The sequence below is a fragment of the Gymnodraco acuticeps genome, unplaced genomic scaffold, assembly GCF_902827175.1.
Source record: "Gymnodraco acuticeps unplaced genomic scaffold, fGymAcu1.1, whole genome shotgun sequence".
NCBI lineage: Eukaryota > Metazoa > Chordata > Actinopteri > Perciformes > Bathydraconidae > Gymnodraco > Gymnodraco acuticeps.
The window spans coordinates 3392908-3416270 of record NW_022991435.1 but is presented as its reverse complement, the minus strand read 5'-3'; the positions used below and the strand labels follow the sequence as shown (position 1 = coordinate 3416270).

The following is a 23363-nucleotide window of genomic DNA, read 5'->3' as shown; positions in this document are numbered from 1 at the left end:
TGGGTTTGATTACACATATGCGCACAAAATGACTGCTATCGTGTCAGTAGCGGGACCTTAGCATATATATAGGATATATATATACAATATATACAAATACACAATATTGGACACAGACTATAAAGGGCACACAGTTTCATTCACTAATGAAAGTCAAACACATGTTTGTTTCCACTGTTTTATGTGTGCATAGGCCTGTCGCGATAAGCAATTAATTGATTTATCGTACGATAAATAAAAATGAACTCGATAAATTTCCATTTACATGAGGATGTGACTAGCAGTTTGAAAGGATGTACTTTAATTATTATTATATATTATCATTATGTCAGTGGTCTAAAATGGTCATACAACGGTGCCGACAATATTATCGTTTATCACAATAATTTCCGGGAAAATGTATCCAACAAAATTAATTATCGTGAGATGCACATGAAACACACACACACAAACACATTTACAGACGTACTCCAAACTGCCAAATATATTAATTAACACACTCTCACTCTCACTCTCTTACTCTTTGACTCTATTTTGGCCTATTCATTTCTACTGGATCTTAGATCTGCGCATGCGCAATACGGGGCGGCAGTGGCGGCCACGGAGTATTTTTGTTGGGTAATCTGATAGGGCCGGCTAACCCATACAGTGGTGGTGGGGCTCAAATCAGCATTTGCAATGTAATTACATACACGCTCCCCTTGACAGTGAAACGCCACCCGTGAGGTTTAGATTATTTCCCTGTCTCAATCCAAATTGAACTGTATGAAATAAAAAGGCACATTTGTCTTGTAGTAAATAAAAAGGGCGACCTGGAGCCAATCCTGCAATTTCCCCACAAGTGAAAGAGTTGACATGCTGAAAACCCAACTCCTGCAGGGGGGTCTGTGGGATTCTCCCCCAGGAGATTTTTTGAAATACTAACATAAAATACACATTCTGGTACTCTCTTGAGAATACAAATAAATACATCTATTACTACACGACATATTTAAAAAAAAAAATGAATGCCATTTTAGTTTTGTCTTATTTTGTTCTGAAAGCTGAGCCTGCTGCTCCACACAGAGAGAAGAGGGAAGAGGCTGTGAATTACTTTACATTGTGGATAAGGGTGGATAGCCCCCATTGTTCTGTGTGTCAAAATGAAAGACAGCCCACACACCTATCAATCATCAAACCGTGGGGTCTTATTTCATTACGTGTTGATTTCTATCAACACGTAATGTTGTATCGATGTATCGAGATGTATTACAGCAAAAGTATTCTCCGTTGGGACTTCCTGCAAGTACACCACGCCGTTATCGTGATTCTGATTGGCCAGAAGACATTATCAAAGATGTTCTATTGAGAAGACGATCACTACGTGACAAAAGTTTTCAAAACCCTTTCTAGTCTTCGGTATTCTTGTTTTGGCGTGAGAATAGTTTGGGCAGCGTGAGAGCGTGAGATTGAGAGTGAAAGCGTGTGTCACACGCCAGATGCGTGAGAGTTGGCAACCCTGAAAGTTAAAAAAAGAATGCTAACCAGAAACCTTTAAAGCTAAATATTGGTAATGGGAAGGTTATTTCTGTACTATTCTGAGGCTGGAAGTAACCAGTCGAGCTTTTCTCAACGTTAGTTACATAACACAGTAACCCACATAAACAGCCGTTTTACACTTGTGTTTGTGTAAAAGCAAACAAAAAATGTTGCGAGCTTTAAAATTGCTTGCAGATTTTGTAACTTTTGATAAGAGTTAGCTTCATACTAAACTAAGCTAACTTGCTTTTTTGCTGTTGCTTCATATTTAACCACACTGAAATGAGCGTCAATCATTTTAGCTAACGCTTCATGGAGCACATTTGTCGAACTATTCCTGATAGTTTCAAGATGTCCTCATCATACCTTATCACCTGCTTGAAGATGTTTCACACCGAGGCTGAGCAGCAGGCCTTTGTGCTGAGGTGATTTAAATAAGGCCATCTGCCTCCCATGTGATCTGTGTGTGGTTATAAGATCAAGGTTGGGCATCACTCACTTGTGAGAGGAGTACCCTATTATTGAAAGGTTTCCATAGCAACTGTGCTATCTGCAAATTGAAGGAGGCAAGAGGGCCATCAAGCAGCTGCTACTATACTAGAGCAAGGTGCTTGAAAGCCGTGATGTTGCAGCAGTGGTGGAGCTTCAGGAAAGAGAGGAGGCCTATAATTGTGTCTAATTATGGGTTATAGGGGAATAGCAACATAAGAAAACAGTTTATACGATGCATTTCCTAAAAACATTGCCTGGTTGCATCCTGCAAACCATGAAACAGAACAACACAGGAGCCACAGAGCATGTGATTGATTCATACATTTATTCATTATCATGTACAAATTGTATTCCGGTGGTACAAAGCTGTTGTAAGACTCCAGTGCTCACCCTCCTGTTGTCTTTATTGCAGTAAAAAAAGTAAATACCAGCATGATCAAGAGTCATGAGGTACTTTGGCAAATATAAATTATGTGTTAAGAAGGCAAGCAGACATCTCGAGCAATGTAATGTGAGGGGAGAGAGAGACGCACAAATATCATTGTGCGGCCAGCTCATGTCAGCACTTATTTAAAAAAAAGAATAAAAATTCATAAAATATTTTTATTTTAAACTACACACACACTTAAAACAAGTGGATAGAGGAAGAGTCTCACTTTTACTTCATGGTTACACAAATTGCAAGGTTCGGACTCACAGTATGTATGGATATTGCAATTCTACGTGTGTGTTTGTACTGTATTTCACATTACGTTTAGTGTGTGAGCTCATGTCTGCGTGTATAGATTTCCTTTTTTATCTGTGAACTGTAACCCCGTTCCTACCACTGACTCAACTGAATAAAACAAGTGGAGCGGGAAGGGGGGGCAACACTTTAACATTTGGCAAAAACCCTTAATGGTTGCAGAGATGAGGACGTGGGTGAGCGATGAGTCAATGTGACACAGCCTGAAAACATTTCTCCATGTGTCCTTGTCTTTGTTCAGCTTTCAGGGTGAGACACCACTTCTCTGTGCTCGTAAACCATACCCCAGACTGTACACAGAGCAGAAGGGGGGGGGGGGCATTGATGAGACAGAGAGAGCAAAAGAGGGAAGTATAGTGAGGGGACAAGTTCACCGGAGAGAGTGTTTGGCTGCAGAGTGTCCGATAGTCTCTTCATGACATGGTGTACAGGTGGAGACTAGGGTTGGGGTGCAGAAGTCAGAGAGAGAAAAGATGGGGGGTGAGCGGAAGGGGTAAAGGAGGACAGAGGGGACTTCACTTCTCCCTTGTTGTCTCATTTCAGAGGTATTGTTGTAGAAAGTGCAGCAGCATTATCTCGTAGTGCTCTCCAGACTCAGGGCAGCGAATACTGTGTCGCTCGTTGGGGTAAACCTGGAGAAATTAAACAGGTCGACAAAATTAGAGCTGCTACTAAGGATCCTTTTCATTTTCTTTTTCTAGATTATTTGATTGGTCTACAAAATGTCAAAAAATACTGAATGTCAATCGTAGTTTCTAAGGTGGTGTCTTTAAATGTTTGTTTAGTTAATCAAAAACCCAAAAGGTATTCAGTTTAGTATGATACAAAAGGTTCAGTTTGAAACACCTTTTCTGTGACTATTATGTAAAAACTGCTTCGAAAGATATCTTCTCACCCTTCACATATATTCCTGACAGTAATTCATCCGTTGTTTTTTACTACCGTTAAACATTTTAGTATTCTAAGCCAAAATACAAAAAAATGTTCAGATGGTTTTCTAGATTTTTTTAAGGGAAACTCAAATATTTATGATGACGGTATAAGTCCGGAGATATTTCATGGTAACTTTGTGAGTGGGTGAAATATTGCTTGTAATGCTAACCTGAAGCTGATAGGGCTTCCCAGCACGGATTATCTGTGACACTAGGAAATTGGTGTGGAAGAAGTGCACATTCTCATCTAGAAATCCATGGAGAATCAGCAAACGGTTGGGCCTGTAATGACAAGGATTACATGGTTACAATATGATACGCTTCCATACAACGGTAAGGCATACAAAACACATGTTGCACCCCCCTTCCTTTTTTATTTAAAACAGGAAAAGCCTTCATGGGTTCAAATACATTTATAGAAAGTTTAAATGCTGCAGCTGCACACAAGTTCAGTATCCAGGGTCCTTCAGTTCCTAAAAACAGAGCCTACAGGCACTAAAAATCCTAATATTGCCTCTCCAGATTTTAATAACAGCTGCTATAAAAGGATGGGGGAGAACAGTTTGTTTTTCATTTCCAAGTAATGGAAGGAACATTTCACCAACGTGTACATGCCTGTGACAACGTGACACATTTTCTTTAAGCATTGCTTTGAGCTCAAATGGTTCACAATTCTGAATCATTAGATCAAAGAATAGAATGAGCCCAAAGACACATTTCTGTTGAATGAAGGGCGTCCCAACGTGTGTTAAAAACAAAACTGTCAATGATAGGACTTCGATGGGATTATTAACAAATATGACGCCAGAGTTAACGGTAATTAGGAAGTACCCCTGCAGTCATGATGGAACCAGTACAATATCTATTGCAATTACTCAGAACATGCAGTATGGTTACATTGGTTTCAATAATATCTGAACTATTGAGAATTGTGTCTGTATGAGTGTGTATACTGACTCGCTGGGCAGCTTGTCCACGTGCAGGGCCACAGAGCCTTCCTCGTAGCCCTGCTGGTTGTTCTCAGGCACATCCATGTAGCGCTCTGTGTAGCCTGTGTCGTACGCCATCCATACAGTCACTGGGGCACCTGCAATAGCCAACTGGCAGGGAAACACAATGTAGTCAGTTAGTCAATGTAATAATGTTAAATAAAGGTAACAAATATATAGTATCGGTTTTTTATTTATTTTTTATTTAACCTTTATTTAACCAGATAAAAGCATTGAGATAGAATCTCATTTGCAATGCTGACCTGGCCAAGAAGGCAGCAACGTTACACATAACACAAACATATAAAATACAGAGAACATAACTAAGAAAACAAAAGACAAAAAAGCAGTCACTACATTGTGCACATTAGGACATTTTGACAGGATAAGCAAAAAGAAAACGTGGTAGAGGAGAAACTTAGTGGCTAAGATTTCCTGTATAAGCCATATGCTCTGTTCTCTGATGGATATACATTTTTTTAAATAAAGTTTTCACTTTCAATCCCCCTAGCACAAGGATAGATGTGCAGATGACTGAATGAGGGCCATAAACCAACACATTGTACAACACAGACACCATGTGGATGGAAGCTGCAACTACATCACAGGTTCAGTTTAGAGAGATCAAACTTCATTTTGTTTCAAGTGCATTACATGGTGATTCAAAATATCCCTATTTAATGCTTTATTTCTCCCTTCTCTACAGCAGAGAATGATCGATGACAGAAAGAGTGTGTATGGTTAAAGGGTTAAAGACGGGCTGAAGGACTAACCTTGAAGACATTGGGTCGCTGGATGAGCCCCATGAGAGAGAGGAAACCGCCATAGGACCAGCCGTGAATGGCTACACGGCTCAGATCCACAAAGTTAAACTTCTCTGCCACGTACTGCAGCCCCTCCACCTGGTCCTCAATCTCCACCTGACCCTGAAAACACAATAGAACAATTGTAGTATTAATTAAACTGGAAATCATGCTTATGCTCTTGGTATTATTGTTGTTGGTTCAAATAAAATTCCCTTCTGAAGTTATTTATGCATCTTATATTAGTTTACCATTTTGTTTTTCAGTGCTCCTTCAAATTCAAGCCCCCTCTGACAGGAACCCCTCCCATCAATGACGACCACAGCATAGCCCAGAGAGGCCAGTGTGTTCAGACGGAGGTACTTCATCCCCTTGAAGGAGTTGTTCACCAGCTGAACCTGAACACACACACACAAAACATTGTAACAGATTTGTAATATATTGTGAACCCATCATAGATCCAGATTAAACTGAATGTATCCACGAACCTGTGGGCCTCCATACACGAACAGAACAGTCGGGTGCTTCCTGCCTGGCTGCATGTTGTGAGGCTTGTATACCATCCCATAAAGCTGGAAGCCTGACTTTCCTGCAAAGTCAAAAATCTCAGGTGGATTGTAATCTCCTGGGCAACCTAGAAGACATAAATGTGATCATTAGGTTAGCATTATCTCATACTATCAGGGATTGTGGGGCAACTACTAGAAGAGGTAATTGGCCTGCAAAACGATATGATGGATTTAGTGTATTAAAAAAAGCTAAAATACAAGGGAGCAATTTGTACTGCAAAAATAGGCCACGGAGGACAGAAGGACATTTACTGTGTTGTTAAAATAATGTAACTTGTGATTTACTGTAATTAATTTACAGTTGGATTTTTATTTGCCTGGTGACTGGGAGGACTTTATTTTGCATGTGTTTAAAGGGATAGTGGAAATCTGCGAATTTTGGGTTTAACTTATGTATTTTTATTAAAAAGAAGCATAATAAACAATTGTTTTTAATTTCATGCGCCTAGTTTCATTTTATTTTCAATTTTACTGCGCCCTCTCAATGAAACGAAATACTTCGGGAATCGTCGGGAATCTTCGGGTGATGACGAGAGCAAAGGAAGACGGGCACAAACAATGGCGGACATTCAATAGCATTTGCATGTGAATAGCCGACCTTTATTATGGTGAATAGATGTGTCAATACTTTATACCGAGTATATTGCCATAAATATGATGATTGATTATCAGTAAAAAATTCTACGTGACACAACGACATTGGATTAACCTTGAGATGCGTTTTTATTCCGTTGAACACAACTTTTGATCACAAATCAAAAAAGGTAAGACGTAATTATTGTAATATTTTTGGAACCGGATGTTGTTTACTTTCTCTTTTCTGGCTGATAGCTCCAGGAATTCGAGGTCTTACAGTGATGACATTACACCTGTGGAGTCTCAGCTTTAAATCGTATATCTTGTTTGTGCAGTTAAGATAGTAATAAGGGCATTTCTACCGTGTGTTGTGTGTAAAAAAGCGTTAGCATTAGTTAGCATTGTTTCGCTCAATGCTAATTCAAAGGCTTGGTATTACTCTTGTGTTTTTTCTAGCTAACAATTGTTCTTATTGTCAGTTAGCGGAGTTTCTTACCTTTAAAAGGGTATGAAACATTAAGTTTCATAAATGTTAAGAAGCCCTGAGACATGTGAGAGAAAAAAAACTGTGGGAGGGGTCCACTGGGGGGACCTTCGGGCTTAACTGATTAACAATGATTAATATTTGTAAAGGCTACAGGTGATCTTAAGATGCGTGAGCTATGCTTAGGGACCTACCAGTCAAGATTATTTGTGCGTAGGGGTGCATCATCTGGCGCCTGGTCCTGGTCATCCTCGCCATTGCCCATGCCGTGAACCATCACCTCGGGCTCGGGCTCGAACAAATAAGGACGTAATGGTCCATCGTCTGGCTCAATATTGTCACCATCGTCGCTTACTGAACCGGATTCAGATTCAGTTCCTAAAACGACATTTTCGTAGGAAAGCCGAGAGGATGTTTCTGACTCGCTATCATCACTGGATACCTCGTACAATCCTTCTTCTTTGTCTGGTATATTTGCCCTTCCACGTTCATTCTGCATAGACGCCATGGTTTGTTATCGTATCGTCTTCCTGAGTTTTCGTCACTTCCGGTTTGGCTGAGTCGAACATTTCGTTTCTAAAAAACTTCGGGGAAGCTGCAATAAAGTGCTTCTAACATGCGTAAGGCAATTATTATATTTTTTTAATCAGGTGTGATTGTTTTGGTACGTAATTATGCTTGTATATAAGTTAAAACGAAACTATTTGAGGTTCCATTTCCACTATCCCTTTAAGTGAGAGAAGTTCTTCTAACTTGGTGCAGTTTTTCAGAAAATGTAAGTTAGGTAAGAGTGAAAGTTTTTTTGTGAACCGAACTTTTATTTTCGGGAAAAGGAAATTACAATCTGCGCATCTCTTCTTCTGATACATTTTCTTGTGGAAAGTAAAATTATACTCTGGAACCAACAAGGAATTAAGACCCCATTTACACGCAAACGCAAACACACATGAAACGCAAACGAACCAAATACGATATCAAAAAAGTCTTCCGTTCACACGAGACCGCTCAAAAGCGCTGGAGACGCTGTAGTACATATGACGGGCCTGTAAGTGGCGCTGTACGTCCGCCACAAAATACACCAAAAGCAGCGAAGAAGACCCCCGAGCATGGTTGCTATGGTTGCCCTTCTGTTTATGCCCCGCGGTGGATTTAGCAACCTGTAGTTCATGTAATTCTCCATGTCCACTTGTTCCTGATGGTTGTGGAAGAGGAGCTCTAGATTTTGCACTAACATCTGTAGCATGGTCAGTAGCTACTGACAGTAGCTACTGACCATGCTACAGCAGAGGTGGGGAGAGGGAGGCTAGGCTATGGCTTCATCGTTATCAGGAAATGATCGTATAGGGCGTACACACTGAGCCGTTTGGCCCCCCAGAGCGTTCCGTTTGCAGATCTTGGGACCCGTTATCGTTTGCGGGGTCCATTTCCGCGTTTCCGTTACGGCCTCGTGTGAACGAACGGGCTATACGAAATAAAAAATGTGCGGATACAACCGTTTGCGTTCTCGTGTAAACAGCACCTAAGTCATCACACCGTTGGCAGTTACTCTGTGAACCCTAGACTTTTTTTAAACTAGAGGTTTTATTTAAAAGTTTTGCCTCCTCACTCTTTTTTAGAATCATACCCGACAATGAACCCTGACATAAATCTCTCATGATGACGAAAGTGTTTGTGCAACACATTATCGGATGCCCTCAGGATTGTCTGGAGGACGCCGCGGTGGATCGAAAGGACTGTCCTTGATCTAATTAAACAAACCTCAACTTTCCCCTACAGTCTGAGCTTTATTGATTATTCCAAACATAAAATCCACAGACAGTCAAGCAACCTTCAAAGTCAGCCAAACTGCTCACTAGGAGAAACCGGCCCAATGATGTTAAAACTCTACATATCGAGTTCATCAGAAAACAACCGTGTGGCTCTTGGTTGCATCACATCCTGTTTACCTGGTGACTCCATCATGCTGGCCCAGAACTCAGGTACCATGTGTAGTGGGTCGCCTTCTGAGCAGCTCAGTTTGTAGACGTGAACACACGGAGGCGTGCTCACGTTACTGTAGTGGCTGACAAAATAGTCAAAGTTCTGCAGGGTGAAAGAAGCAAGAGAGAAAATAATAAATATACAAAACTATGTAAAATATATAACTGACAAGGAACAGAAGGGCTGAGGGAGGAGAGGATGACATTGCAATGCTACACCACACTCTACAAGGATCAGGGTTTAAAAGCCCAACATGAGCTGCTGTTGTAAAGCACAGCTGACAGCCAGAGAACCTTTATCCCATATAATACTGCAGACTATTCAAACAATCCCTGGCTTTGACAGCTTTCCTCCGGTTTAAAGGTGATTTAACTTGCATCGTTCTTACGCAGGTAAAGTGCAGTGTTTCCCCTACCATTGTCTTGGCGGGGCGCTGCGCCCTGCCAACCGAGCCCCGCCTGAAATTCAAGGTGTATTTGTATTTATTTAAAATATATATATAGCACCAAATTGCAACTGAAGTAATCTATCTACGGTCACTTTTCACATTGAACATGTGCTCTTTTATTAAATAAACTAAACGCCTATGTTATTTATCCAATGTATGTGCATGTTTCAGTGTCCACTGCTTTGCGTATTCACATTCTCCCTCCGCTCTGTTTCTGAAGGCCGCTCTCCCCCCCCCCACACACACACACACACGAATGTACACACTCACAATCAGAGACAACAGCGGATGAAAGGAGGAGAACAACAAAGTGTAAAAAAGTCAAACAAATCTGCATTATTGCCCCGAGCTCTGCTGTCTGCCCGTTTGTGTGTGTGTGTGTGTGTCCCCAGTTTCGAAATTCGATTATTATTATTTTTTAACCTTAAGCCGTTATCGTCACGGGAGAAGGACACACACAGCCTGCCCAGGTGGACGCGCGCGAACGCGACAACGACCGTAGCGTGCGCATTCTAAAAATAGCTCGATGGTGAGCAGGTACCGCGGTTTTGAACTACAGTATTGAATTTGACAGAAAAGAACACTGAAACGCCAGCAGAAGAATAGTCTAATGAGTTGGGTGAAAAAAAAGACAGGAGATGTGAGTTGGTTTATTCAGTAAATTATCTCAGGATAATTGGATGTTCTGTCTACACCTGTTGATGTGAGGCTATTGCAGGATTTGCTAGCTTAATGTTACCGGCATTTAGCGGCAGTGTCTCAACAAATTGCCACTTAAAATGTATCGTCAGCAATGTATGACTTGTTTAATGTTAGACTCACACCAATAGCTCAATGATCATAACACGATTGCTTTCATATCAGAGATCAGATGAGGTGAAGCTGCCTCCAGCAATAGAGGATGAGGCAGAGAGCAGCAGCAGCACAGGGTTGCAGCAGGTATGTTATATGCTGTAGTCAGGTGATTTAAATGTATCAATGAAAGGAAGAAGTGTAGGCTACATGATAAGAAGGCAATACAGTTTGAATAAAAGTAATACAGTACAGTGTAACAATGTAGCCTACTTTATTACTTTTTAATGTACAAATACTTTGTTTCTGTACGATATCAATAACAATAATCCACTGCTCCTCTCTCTGCTCCAGAGGATAAAAAAAATTCAACATTTAAAAAAAAATGTCAGGTACCCGAGCAGCACCCTGCCAAGGCAGTAAACCTAGGGGAAACACTGAAGTGGTCTCTTTGATCTGCCTTAAACCATTCCATATCTTTCCTTTGATTTGTGTTATCCAAGTCTGTCAGCTATAACTCACTTGTTGGGATTTAGTTCTATAAGACTTTGCACATACCTCTAAAAATTCATTGACATAAAGAACACACAACTGACCGAGGAAAATATACAATCTTTTTTTAACCATGCCAATATATACCTTTACTAAAACATTTACTTATGGATATATTAACAGCTGGATAGGAAGAACCGTCAACGTATTTGGACATGTGAAAATAAATGAATGGTTTACCTGGCTAACAGAGCAGCTATGAGAGAAGCCGGGCTTGGTTAGTCGGACCACGTCTCCCGGTGAGTCGTAGCTGACCACGTACAGGTGGTGCTCCAGTGGAGTGTCTCTGGTGCCCTGGAAGTACACCAACTTCGATCCCTCGTTCACCCAGATCTACAAGATCAGAAACATTAAGGTGAATTAGAACCATGATACTGTGAAGTGAAGAGCTGATGGAGACACTGAAATATCTTTGAAATAAACTCTGTATCACCTATATGTTAATGTGACTTATGTTTAGCGCACTGGATTTAAATACAATTTGTAAAAGGTTACACGAGGTAAATGTGTTTTTCAGTCACAATAACAGTTTGGTTTAGATCAGGGGTCTCCAACCTTTCTTCATCTGAGAGCTACTTTGAAAAAATGAAAGTGGCCAAGAGCTACTTGCATCACATCGCTTACATTTATTCACATAGCACTCATCAGTTGAATTAAGCTATACTTTTGTACACGTGTGAAATTGCAATACCTAAAGCTTATCACAAATCTTAACTTCACATCAAGGTCCAAGAAAACGAAAATGTCTCACATATTATTATGGCCCACATAGCAAGTAAGTCACTGAAAATTCACATAAATGTCCTTAATCACCACCTTACAAGCTTCGTGCACTTATGGTCAAATAAGTGCATTCACTCTTTTTTACAGTCAGTGAGATGAATGGCGCTGCATGGAGTCCACCATAGAGGTGTATGCTGGAGTGTACCCACTTAGGTTCACTCTAATAGTCATTTAAATGTTCATCAGTCAGTCTTGTTCTGTATTTAGATTTCATTCATGTCAGAAAAAGCTGCTTCACAAAGGTCTGTAGAACAGAACCAAATAAAGCAGACGTGTTCAGTGCTGCTTGGTGAATGTTCTTATCGTTTTCTGGGTCTACAAGGCTCCAGAAATGTTGTGAGTTTTGCTGAGACTTTATAACCTCCATCTCCATCTCCACAGGATTGACACTGAACAGTTCAGCCATCTTTTTCATCTTCTTCTTCGTCTTGACATGAAATTATAAATCAATTGTATAGGTCTAGCCTCCGTGTGTGAAATTGTTCCATCCTCAAAAACAAAAAACTGATGCTTCTGCAGTCTAGCTGCAGCTTCAAGCAACGGTCTTCTGTTAAAGAAAAGGATACTGAATGTCCTGAATGTGGCATCACACACAGGACTTGAGTCTGAACACAGCAGACAACAGGAGTAATTACAACAGCATTATAAAAACAAAAATAGTGCATGTGGGTGCACACTTACATTCTCTGTCTTACTGTTACATTAATCCCATGAATGTATGAGATTAAGTTAGCTTCATCATATCTCAATCAGTGATTAAGTGATTAATAAAGTTTTTATCAGGTCACTATCAGCCTGTCACTCATTATTTTCAGGAGGGGGCGGGGTTTGGAGGAACGGAGAGGAGACGGAAGCTTTCCTCCTGCCTTCACAAACTTCACACAAGTATTTATCAACTGTAAATAGCAAGAGGACATTCATACTCTGCAATCCAAGACTTGATTAAATCCACCAAAAACCTGACATTACGATAACGAGTGTTTAAAAAAAAAAAAACACAAATCCCTCCCTGTGTGTCTGAGCCGCAGCGACGCGGACTGATTCAGAGCGGGTCATTCTGCTGTTGGTTCTGGACTGGTGTTGCTGGAGAAAGCAGACTGCTCCGTGTGTGGTGTCGCTGTGCCGCTGTCACGTCTGTTCCTTGATCTCTGCGTCACGGACCGATTTGATATCCGTGTGACAGAAAAAATTAAAAAACGTTATTGTCCAGCCGCGGCCGAAAAATCAAGAAGCAACCTTACTGCGCTATAATCGATAATCGAGCCGCGAGCTACTGAAAAGCTGCCCGATCGACGTGTTGGAGAGCCCTGGTTTAGATCCTCATTGGATGAACAATGTAGCCTTTTCTGGAATTGTTTGAGTATTAGTCCTCCAATTTTAGACAGCAGCACAGCGACCCTGAGCAGAGATTTATATATATTTTTAATTCTCGTAAAAGAATGCAAATAAGACTGCATTACAGTCAATACATATGTAAAAACAGAAGGCAAAAAGCAAGAAAGGCCTCTGATGCAGATATAACACCCTTATATTACGCTTGAGATCATCATAATGACTATTATTATTATTATTAGAATGATAATGCACTTTAAATACCTGTAAATCCATATATTGAACACTGATGGACTCTAACCTTGGAACCATGTCTTGCCAGCACTTCCCATTCTCCACTGGTCAATGTAACTTCCTCCTTGATTGCACATTTGAAGTCTCCTGCAGAAAACAGATAACAGAAACAACATGCTCTTGACATACCGAACACTTGATATAATCATTTCAAATAAATGCAGAAACATCGCTGATAACTTACCCTCTACCTGTTGGTATTCCTCCGTCCAATGGTAGCAGCCCGGTTGTAACATGGACGTGATATTATACAGGTGGCTGAAACCCGTCTTAGACTCGTTTACCCAAATGAAACTAAACTCATCTTCTGTCGTTTGAATAAAGGGATAGAATATATCATGAACCTGCGAGAAAAAGGATAATCAGTTCTCGAACAAAATGTTCAGGCAATCACAACAATAACATATTTTTCATTAGAAACAGGACATTGGTTTTAAAGGTCTCCTATCATACTATTTTTAGGCATATATTATAGGTCTCAGATATATAAAAAACATATCTATGAAGTGTTTTGCTCAAAATACCAAACAGATCACCCATTCTAGCCATGCCTCACATATCCCTCTATTTCAGCCCTGTTAGAGAAGCGCTGATTCCGGGTCCGTATCTGAAACAGTATGGAGCTCAAATGCTTTCTCTCTCACGGGTTTACCACAAGGCAGTGGCGAGCCGTGACTTTTATACCTAGGCCCTCTGACCCCCCTTCCCTCGAAAAAAAAGAAGAGATATTACGTCTCAACGTAGACTTCAGCGGAATATCAAAACAGTGGTCCGGGGTGCAAAACGCATCAATGACAGCGACCCTCTACCACACAGAACAACACCATTTATATCAACACCTATCATGACAGGGCACCCACAGCCAAGTAACAATTACAAATGAATTAAGTCGGCACGGCGGCCCGCATTGAAAATGACTTGGGCCTACCTTTGATGATCAAATCACTGAAACACAAAGTCCATCCTCCTGTCCTTTTGGATGAAGCACTTGGTGGCGGGGTCATTCAGCTGATCCTTTGCCACTCCAGTTTATCATTGTAACTCAATCTTGAAAATGACTCGGTTAATAATTTCGCAACGATGTCATCACTATCACTGAAGTGAGCCATCATGAACGAACTTATGCTAATCATAAATCTATCGATCATAAATCTATCGTTTAGATTTATGATTCAAAAATAGTAAAAGTAGGATAGACATGTGGATATTATCCGGCTGAACACAACGTGCATTTATCTAACAGGTTCGTTTTCCACAGACCTTATTTCGAGCTATTTTCCAAAATCCTATGGAGAAATCCCGTTGCTTTCTGTCGAGGGAATCCGAGCGAAGCTTACTTCCGGGTTTTAGGATGCGTCACTGCACCACTTGCATAGACCATTATACATCCTACATACTTATTATACATCCATGCATAGACCTCACAGCGGGCGGAACCTGTCATAAAGTCCGCGAAAATAAAGCCCGCCCATTTAGAGGGAAGATATGATTGGTCAATTGTACTGTCATTTGACATTACTCTCTCATTGAGTTACTAAAGCTGGCCCTCTGTGAATGTAGAGAGGGACCAACAAGCTCTCCCGTCTTCACATAACTCGCAGAGACGGCATTTAACCCTTCACATTCCAACAGAAACTGAACAGGCAGATTCGAAGGATTTATTTCTTTGGAAATATTATTTTAAATACAATTAAATCAAGTTATTTTTGATAACATTTATGAAAAATGTAACAACAAAAAAATATAAAAAACAATATTTTTAAAAAAAATGTTTTTTTTTTTAATGTTTTCAAATATTATTTTTTAGAATATCTTAGGCCCTCACAGAGGGCCTAGAGGGCCCTGACGGCTCGCCACTGCCACAAGGTGAGTTCCTTTCTTTATTTCCTGCTTCTTTACACATACTCTCTCCAGTACAGGTTAGCTCTGAGTGTTAGCAATGCTTGCTAATGTAAACAAAGACTATATTACGTCCAAAAAAACGGTGTGTATTGTTTCTGATAGCAACGTTTCTGATAGGGCCGTGGGCGTAAAGCCAGCCCACATTTCCGATATTACGTCATATCGGCAGCAAAAGCTGGATCAGCTCCGTTGTACACCCATTTTTAGAGATTTGGGTCTGGAGGGTTTTGTTTTCTGACACTTTCTGAGTTCCCTGACACACCGGTAGGGATGGGTATCGTTTGAAATTTATCGATTCCGATTTCGATTCCGGTTCTGCTTATCGATTCCGGTTCTTATCGATTCCCCGTTTCGATTCCAAAATTGTAAAATAAAGAGGTCAAACGTTTAGATAACACAAATATATGTATTCTTAAAAGCTTTAACTGAAATTGTTACTAAAAAATATACATGCAATACAAATGTATTGCACAATAGTTGTGCTTTATTTTAACGGAGCTATGCCTGTGGCAAGCTATTAACAGGCATTACACTTTGCCTTTTCTTTTTCTTTTTTAGTGTAGTGGAGCCTCACTTCAGAGTGTTTACCGCGACCTATCTTTGGTGTTATGAAGTGACTGAGCTCGTGAAATGTCTACGGGAGGGCGGGGGAGCATCGCTGCGGGGCAACTGTGGACCTCTGTCGCCTGTCAGCGAAATTTATATGATGCCGTTTAAAAAAATGAAGGGCAGTGCCGGCCGTCAGCGTACCGAGCCGGCCGTCAACGGCCCGCTGACGACCGGCTGTTCTGTGATTCTCCAGGTCCGCCCTGTATTCCACCGGGTCACCGCAGCACCGCGGTGCAGACGGACCCGCTGGAATACAGGGTCTACCGCGTTTAGGAACCGTTAAGCAGAACCGAAATTGTGTATTTTGTATGGGTACCCGGTACCCGGCATTTTCTTATCGGTTCTCATCTGGAACCGAGTTTCGGTTCCCAACCCTACACACCGGGGACACATATTTATGTATAGAGGACATACAAAAAGTGCATTTTGCATGATAGGAGACCTTTAAGGGAATCAAAGAGTGTGCCATGTGGAAAGACTTACATTAATCCAGACGTCTGTGGTCTCCTCGTAGATTATGTATGGCTGTGTGTTAGTGGGCACGGTCTCCAGACTCTCCTGCCTCTGAGCCGGGTCGTCTGTGACCGGGATGAAGAGCGCTGGAGGCAGAAGGACCAGCTGTAGCCTCCTCTGACTGCGGTCCAGAAGCACTGCCCAGCCACTTGAGGGACACAGAGAGGAGAGAACTCAGAAGGTTGCATTATACAGAAAACTGCTTTATTAGAAACAAGAGGATCCATCTTGTCCATTCACATAACAATTTGAAATCCTGAAAAACAATATCATCTGACAGTCACACTCACTATTTGCCGTCACTCGTCCATCCTACTCTGGCGATGTATTCTGTCCCAGGAAACAAGGAGTTGAAGGGGGCGACCAATTCTTTATCTTGCGTGCTCAAGATCTGCAAAGCACAACGGTAAAAACACATAAGGATTACTTATTGTCCTTTTGGAGAAGAGAAAACTAAATAAGAAAAGTAGTGAAAGACTCACTCTTCCTTGCTGGTCTGTCTTGATCTCTGTCAGTTTAAGGGTAGCCTTGGGATTTTTGCTACCTGCAAATAAAGAAATAGGGAAAATGTCAAATGATAGAAATAGACTGAGCCAAGCTTGTGTGTGTGTGTGTGTGTGTGTGTGTGTGTGTGTGTGTGTGTGTGTGTGTGTGTGTGTGTGTGTGTGTGTGTGTGTGTGTGTGTGTGTGTGTGTGTGTGTGTGTGTAATGTAAGGCCGGCACTGAGTTACACTGACCTGTACGAGGATATCTGTATGCGTCTGCTTTCCGCTCTTCCAGTGCTGGAGATGGAACATGAATAATCTCTACTTCTGTCTCATCCACCTCTTCATACAGCAGGTACACTGTTTTACCTCCACTAGGGTCTGGTGGGGAAAGAAATGTAAGGCAAATGCATACAGTAATTATTGTACGTATGCAAATGAAAAACTAATTTATCTAAACGATAAAGGTCAAACTATATAGTTAAAAACAAATCTTTATGTTTAAAAAAATTGGCTTAAAGGCATAAGAATTACCTTCCACTGCTGAAGGACTCCACCAGTAGCCGGTGAAACGGTCAAACTCTTCCTGGATGACAAACGTTGCTACACCTGCAGACTTCGGGTCCTCCTTAACATTATCCAAACCTGGAAACAAAAATTAAGAAATAAGGCTTTCATTAATGTAGTGTTATTGGACATTAGCAATTATTGAATGCTGTGCACTTTTAAGGCATCTTAATGGTGTTTTCTTCTCATGTTGCATAAGATGAGTAGGAATAAATAGGGAAAACTGAAATCATCTTATATCAAAATCAAAACAATCTTTTTAAATGCACAGCCCTATGTTCAGTGCAAGAGCTTGTTCCTGCATACAGTATGAAGCTATATATTGCATTCTGACCTTTGTGGCAGAAAGTGAGTCTCCTTTCCTCTCCAGTCTTAATGTGGGCAATCCACAGGTCGTTGTTGTTGATGAAGGCTATGAAGTCGGGGTCTCCAGGGCAGATCTTGGGGTCCATGCGTGTCCCTGAGCACTGGGTCTTGATCTCCACAGGCTTTACAGGAGCAGACTGCTAAAACCAACACACAGTCTTAGTCCGAGGCAAAAACACAAGAGTAAGCATCGTCTGTAATGTGGACAGTTTTACAGCCAATAAAATGGTACGGTGAGAAAATTGAGGTTCCATCAGAAAGCATTCTCAAAGCTCAGCTGTCTCTTGTTTTTTGGTAGAATGTACAACCATGGAAATGACTGTACATATGGGAAGACTCAAATCATATCTTAGTCAACCCACAAAGAAAATGAGGAATCATCTAGGTCATAAATATAGTCCAATATTTGAAGGTAGTTAAAAATCTGAGAAACACCACAAGAAAGGTTGATAGCCCATTTAAGTAGCTTATTAGAGTTGCTTAGGGCACTACGGGAGAAACAAACACAATGCAAAGAAGCTCATATGCACTCAAGATGCACTCAAAACAATATTGATTCAAACCAAACGATAACAGTGATTATGTTATTATGTCATGAACGTATCGTATTGAACCAAAAGAGGGTGTATTATTTATTCATGGTTACATCGTATTCCATATTGATTGTTACTGTCTACTCAAAAACTGCAGTGTACTCACGAGGAAGCAGTTGCTGCCTCCATCCTGACAGTAGAAGAGGCTGTTGCTGGCCTGAAAGAGGAACAGGCCCGTCTGGGCGTGGTAGTCATAGGAGGTGATCCCAAAGGCTCCGAGACGCTTTCGCTCTCTCAGCAGCTCCTCCTCTCGGGAGTAGGCCCCCTGGTGCGGTGTAGCCTTAGAGAAGCAAAAACAATCAGATGCACAGTATTAGACTAGATTAAAGAATTGTGTTTTATAGAAGTTTGCAAGATTTATATGGTACATTTTAGTGTGCTCACATAGACAGTTTCATTACTGTGATATATACGTGGCAGATCCACATTCAGCTGACCCCACTGATCAAATAACCATACAATGGTTGTACAGTGCAAACATTCCTCTCATAGTTTCTACTACTAGAGCAGCGCCTGTTCAAAACCTGGCTGTTCCGAGCGGGACGATAGCTTGGCCTGCTGTATAACAGCTCTTTCCTTTTCTAGAAAAGCGATAACAGGGTATATGCAGGAATCCTGAAGTCAAATGTAATACCTTTTAAGACCTTTTTTAAGACCCTTTCCATACATTTTAAGACCTCATCGCCACTTTGAGTTCTAACCGGTTACCTTGGCGACACACTTTACCTCACATTTACTATACAGTATGGATTGTAAGATAGCACAACTAAACAGCTTGTGATAACTCCTTATCATAATTCAGATAGAACAAAGCACAAGAGAATGAATTGTGTGACTAACCCAATGCAAGGTTTATTAGAAAAAGAAACCATTAGAAAGTAAGCCTAGTATTTGATTTAGGCATTGTTCCCAAGAGATAAAACAAAAAACGATATATATGTTAACACTTTTCTCGTTCTTAATATAGACTATATTTAGGGTCGATATGTGTTGACTTTACTTTAAAATAGCAGATCACTGTGACCGGATATAGTTCGACTTAGTGAACGTGTGTCTCTTCCTTGGAGGAGCAGCATCGGCCGGACTCCGCTGCTCCTCCGTGCAGAGAGTCTGCAACGACTTGCAGTCAGGGGAGGCACGGATTGACTATCGGGAGAGTCGGAACTTAAACGCCGCGGCTTTCTGGCTATTACTTAGCATGTGGGACCGGACAGCTTTGATCCCCATCGACAGTGGCAATTCTAGAGTCTGTGGGCCCCTCGAACCAGCTTTCATCACCATCAGTGGCGCCCCAAAACACTCTCCCCCCCAGGCGGAGCAAGGCAACGAAACTTAAAATAAGAATCAGAAATTTACTGCACGCTATGCTTGAGGGGGTTTCCCGACATGTCGTTGCAGTAAATTAAAGGGTGTTTCATGTTGTCGTTGCTGTGGACCTTCTTAATACCTTGGAACATTTTCGCTAAATTGATTTATCAACTTTTAATACTTTTTAAGACCCCCTGTCACATCATCGGAGAGCGAACTGTACCCGGAATGCCGCTCGGCAGAGTAACAGTTAAAAGGAAACCCTCTCAACAAAAATGTGTACATAACACACTTCTAATAAATATGTCCCTTCTAGAGTTGCACTCGACACTGCGCTACCTTAGCTACTCAGTAATACACCCGCCAAGTATGAAGTCAATCAGATGAAGGGGTTTGGAGAAAATTGAAGGACAGACAGAGACGTATTTAATTCATGTTAGATGAGATTGTTGCTTAATCTTTCTGAATTGTTTCTGATCATATCCCATGTTTTAAAAAAACAGTGATTCTTTTAGGGACTGCTTTAAAGTAAAAAAAGGTTACAGTCAAAGTACTAAACGCGGCTAATAAGAACTAACTGTGAGCTATATCCCGCAGTGCTGTTTGGTACTGGCACTGCACGAACAGGAAGAGAAAGGGAAATCACCTGAAAGTGATCCAGCATCTGTTTCCATGACAACACTAAGAGGGCCTCTTTCCGGATCTTCTTGGGGATTTCTGAGTAGAGTAATGAATTCTCTCTGCTTCCATAAGGCATTCCTGGTAAGCACATAGAAAAGACACAAAAGGAAATGTCAACAACAACAACAACAACAACAAACAAAGAGGCTTTTGCTCAGTGGAAAAACTGAAATCTGACACAGTAATTGTTTAATATGTCCGTGAGGCAATCATATCCTGCTGACTAAAGCAGGAAGACATGACTAAGGACTATTGTAAAGAGTACAGGGAAATAGTTTAAAGAAAATACATATTATTTAGTGGTTACACGTCAATCGACTTACCGAGGTAGTACAACCGGTGGGAGTGGGGCCCATTCTCATCCTTCTTCTGCACAAACTGGAAGTCATGAGGAGCCTTGTTGGCGATCATTCCAGAGTATTTTCTGCTACAGTGGATAATGTCACGGAGGCCCTCCCAAGAGTGTTTCTCCACATAAAACTGAGATGGGCCGTCCTCCATCTCCACTACCTCGGTGCTGTCCGAAAGGCCATCCACAGCCGTCATGCTCACGGTCACACAGCTGGATGTTGACATTAGAAATACATAGTAAGAGATACACAGGCTTAAATATGCATTCCTTGAATGCCATAGGTGAAAATGTGTATTCCTCCACCCTCCTAAGCATAAACGCAATTAAAGGAGCTATAGCATGAACCTACCTTTTCCAGGTACCCCCTTTATTGTCACAAAGTTGAACCTTCTTGACTCTATGCATTCACCGGTCAACACACCTCACTCTTATTCTGTGAACCTGTGAACAAAGTACAGCATAAAGATTATTGAAAATGAGAAAATTAACAAAAAGGGTAAACAGGGGTACAGCCTCATATGGGGGTGTAATGACATGTATCATGCTACACTCTTTTTGGAATCTTTGCACCACAATAAAACATTTTCTTATACCACAAAGTCTGGTAGGCTGGTCGATAAAGTTTAATTTAGAGAGATTCACTGGTCTGTGATCAATATGAGATGATAACATATATCCGTTTAAAAAGGAACTAGTATTATTTGACAATTGTATTACTAATGTGCCATGGGATTTTCTAAATGAAGGTTTATCTGAAATATGATGATTTTTAGTGATGTTTTGCTTCTGCATCAATGTTGGTCACTGATAGTGATAATTATATCATCTTTGAGATCGTTGATAATACAATCTAATTACATCCAGGTTGATGCATCATTACACCCCTACTCATTATGAAAGCTTGTTTTGACCATATACTATTGTATGTGTCAGTCCCCTTTCTTGAAACATTATACAATCATGGTTAGGGGAAAGTTTTAGTGATTTATCTGTTACATCAGTTTTCTATGGAAGCCTGTTTGGCGCAAACAGGCTTCCATAGTTTTCAGACTACAACACGATGTGGAGAAAAAACATAAATCATACACAAGACTTTCAAGTGTATTAAGGTTAAGAAACATGGAGCCATATGGCCAGTGCTACACACAAGAGGGACAATTAAGGATCATACTTCCTGTCAGATTTCTCATGTGTTGGATGTATGTCTCCAACCCTGCCTGAGGCAACGGACAGACAAGCTACACAGAATATCCCACATTCCTTCTTTATCCCTCAGTGTTGTAGGGGATTGGTATAACACAAACAGCAATGGGTCAAATCACGCAACCTAAATAACTGAAGTGCCATTCTCAGTAATGTAATGTATTGAAGTACATTTCCTCAAGTATTGTACTTAAGTATAATTTTGGGGTAACTTGAGTATTTAATTGTATGCTACTTTATACTTCTACTCCATTTTACAAGACAATATTTTACTCTTTACTCCACTACATTTATCTGACTAAATTATTTACCAGTTACTTTATTATTTTAACACTCTCGTGGTTCTGATTTTGCTTCAGTACAATATTTTAGCAATTCTTCCACCACAGGACTTTCTTATGTTAGTGTGAGGAAGTTATGGCAGGCTAGTATGAAGCTGTGGTGGAGCACTTTACATCTGCGCTTAAGAGTACCAGTATCAAAGGTTAAAGTGTCACCTGGCCCCTACAGCATAATGCATCAGACTGATGAGGTACTATTTATAAATGAGATTAACCAACATGTAGATCTGTTAAAGTGAATGTAATCAGAACCTTATGCCAACCTACTGTTTGTATTCTTCTTAATTCCTCCCCTGAAAACATTAAACTTTAACCTAACATGGCCTCAGTATTATTAGGTAAAATATGTTAAAATTGAATGAATTACACTGCAGTATGTAACGTTATATGGAAAGGCCCTACGCGGCTCATCGGATTACTTTATAGTCTAGTCATTTTAATTCTAGGAGTAGGAGAAATACGTTGGGTTAATCAGTTAAACACCAGTAACGTTACCGTTAATGTGAACAGTTAGCTAGCCTACAACAGAGCTTTGTTCTCGGATTTCAACTCACTCACACTCGGAATAACACCGGCATATTCATGCGTTAACATTTTAAACGGTGCTGACGTAAGTCACTGTTGGCGGTGAATTATGAGACCCTACGTTGTAAGAAGTATTAGCTAACAAACCGTGTCAATGTTTTTAAAAATCTCACTTAGCTTCATTTTGACATGACAGATCTCTTCTGTCATTTCGCTCTGAAGCTATCTACCGTTAGCTAGCTATCTACCGTTAGCTAGCTATCAAGCTAGCGAGTCGCTACCTAGCGGTTTGCTGGTTTTCTGTAAAAACATACGTTAAGTCCACCGTCCCTACAAAACAAGCGGACATAAAGTAGAATACTTACCAAACTGGTCACTGTTTCTTTAACCAAATTATTGATGTTATTAGCTTGGTGACAATAAACAGATTGTGGAACTGCTAAAGGTTGTATCCATGGCCCAGAGCGGCCAGACAAAATGTAGCTGGCTCTCGGATCGTAAGCAATAGGAACCTTCGCCTGCTGTAGTACAGCCCGGAACTCTTTCAGGGGCGCACCGCCGCTCTGCCGACGCCAGCTGGTGGAGACAACACGATATCCAGATATATTTATTTACACCACATATTAACT

General features: G+C 40.8%; 1 protein-coding gene across 2 annotated transcripts; it reads right to left on the bottom strand.

Moving 5' to 3' along the window:
• Nucleotides 1–2313: 2313 nt before the first annotated feature.
• LOC117532656 (dipeptidyl peptidase 9-like) lies at nt 2314–23255 on the bottom strand. 2 transcript variants are annotated; one of them, XM_034196047.1, is made up of 21 exons: nt 23100–23255; nt 21015–21106; nt 20637–20875; nt 20279–20391; nt 18431–18604; nt 17700–17871; nt 17333–17443; nt 17051–17179; nt 16796–16857; nt 16604–16704; nt 16284–16461; nt 13474–13633; nt 13297–13376; nt 11061–11213; nt 9055–9190; nt 5968–6113; nt 5731–5877; nt 5450–5602; nt 4645–4787; nt 3858–3969; nt 2314–3387 (listed from the first exon to the last, which is right to left on the bottom strand). In XM_034196047.1, the coding sequence occupies exons 2-21, from the start codon at nt 21068–21070 to the stop codon at nt 3295–3297; spliced, it is 2658 nt and encodes an 885-aa protein (XP_034051938.1). In that variant the 5' UTR covers nt 21071–21106; nt 23100–23255; the 3' UTR covers nt 2314–3294. The 2 variants fall into 2 exon arrangements, with proteins under 2 accessions (XP_034051938.1, XP_034051939.1); XM_034196048.1 differs by having other exon boundaries at nt 17700–17868.
• Nucleotides 23256–23363: the final 108 nt, after the last annotated feature.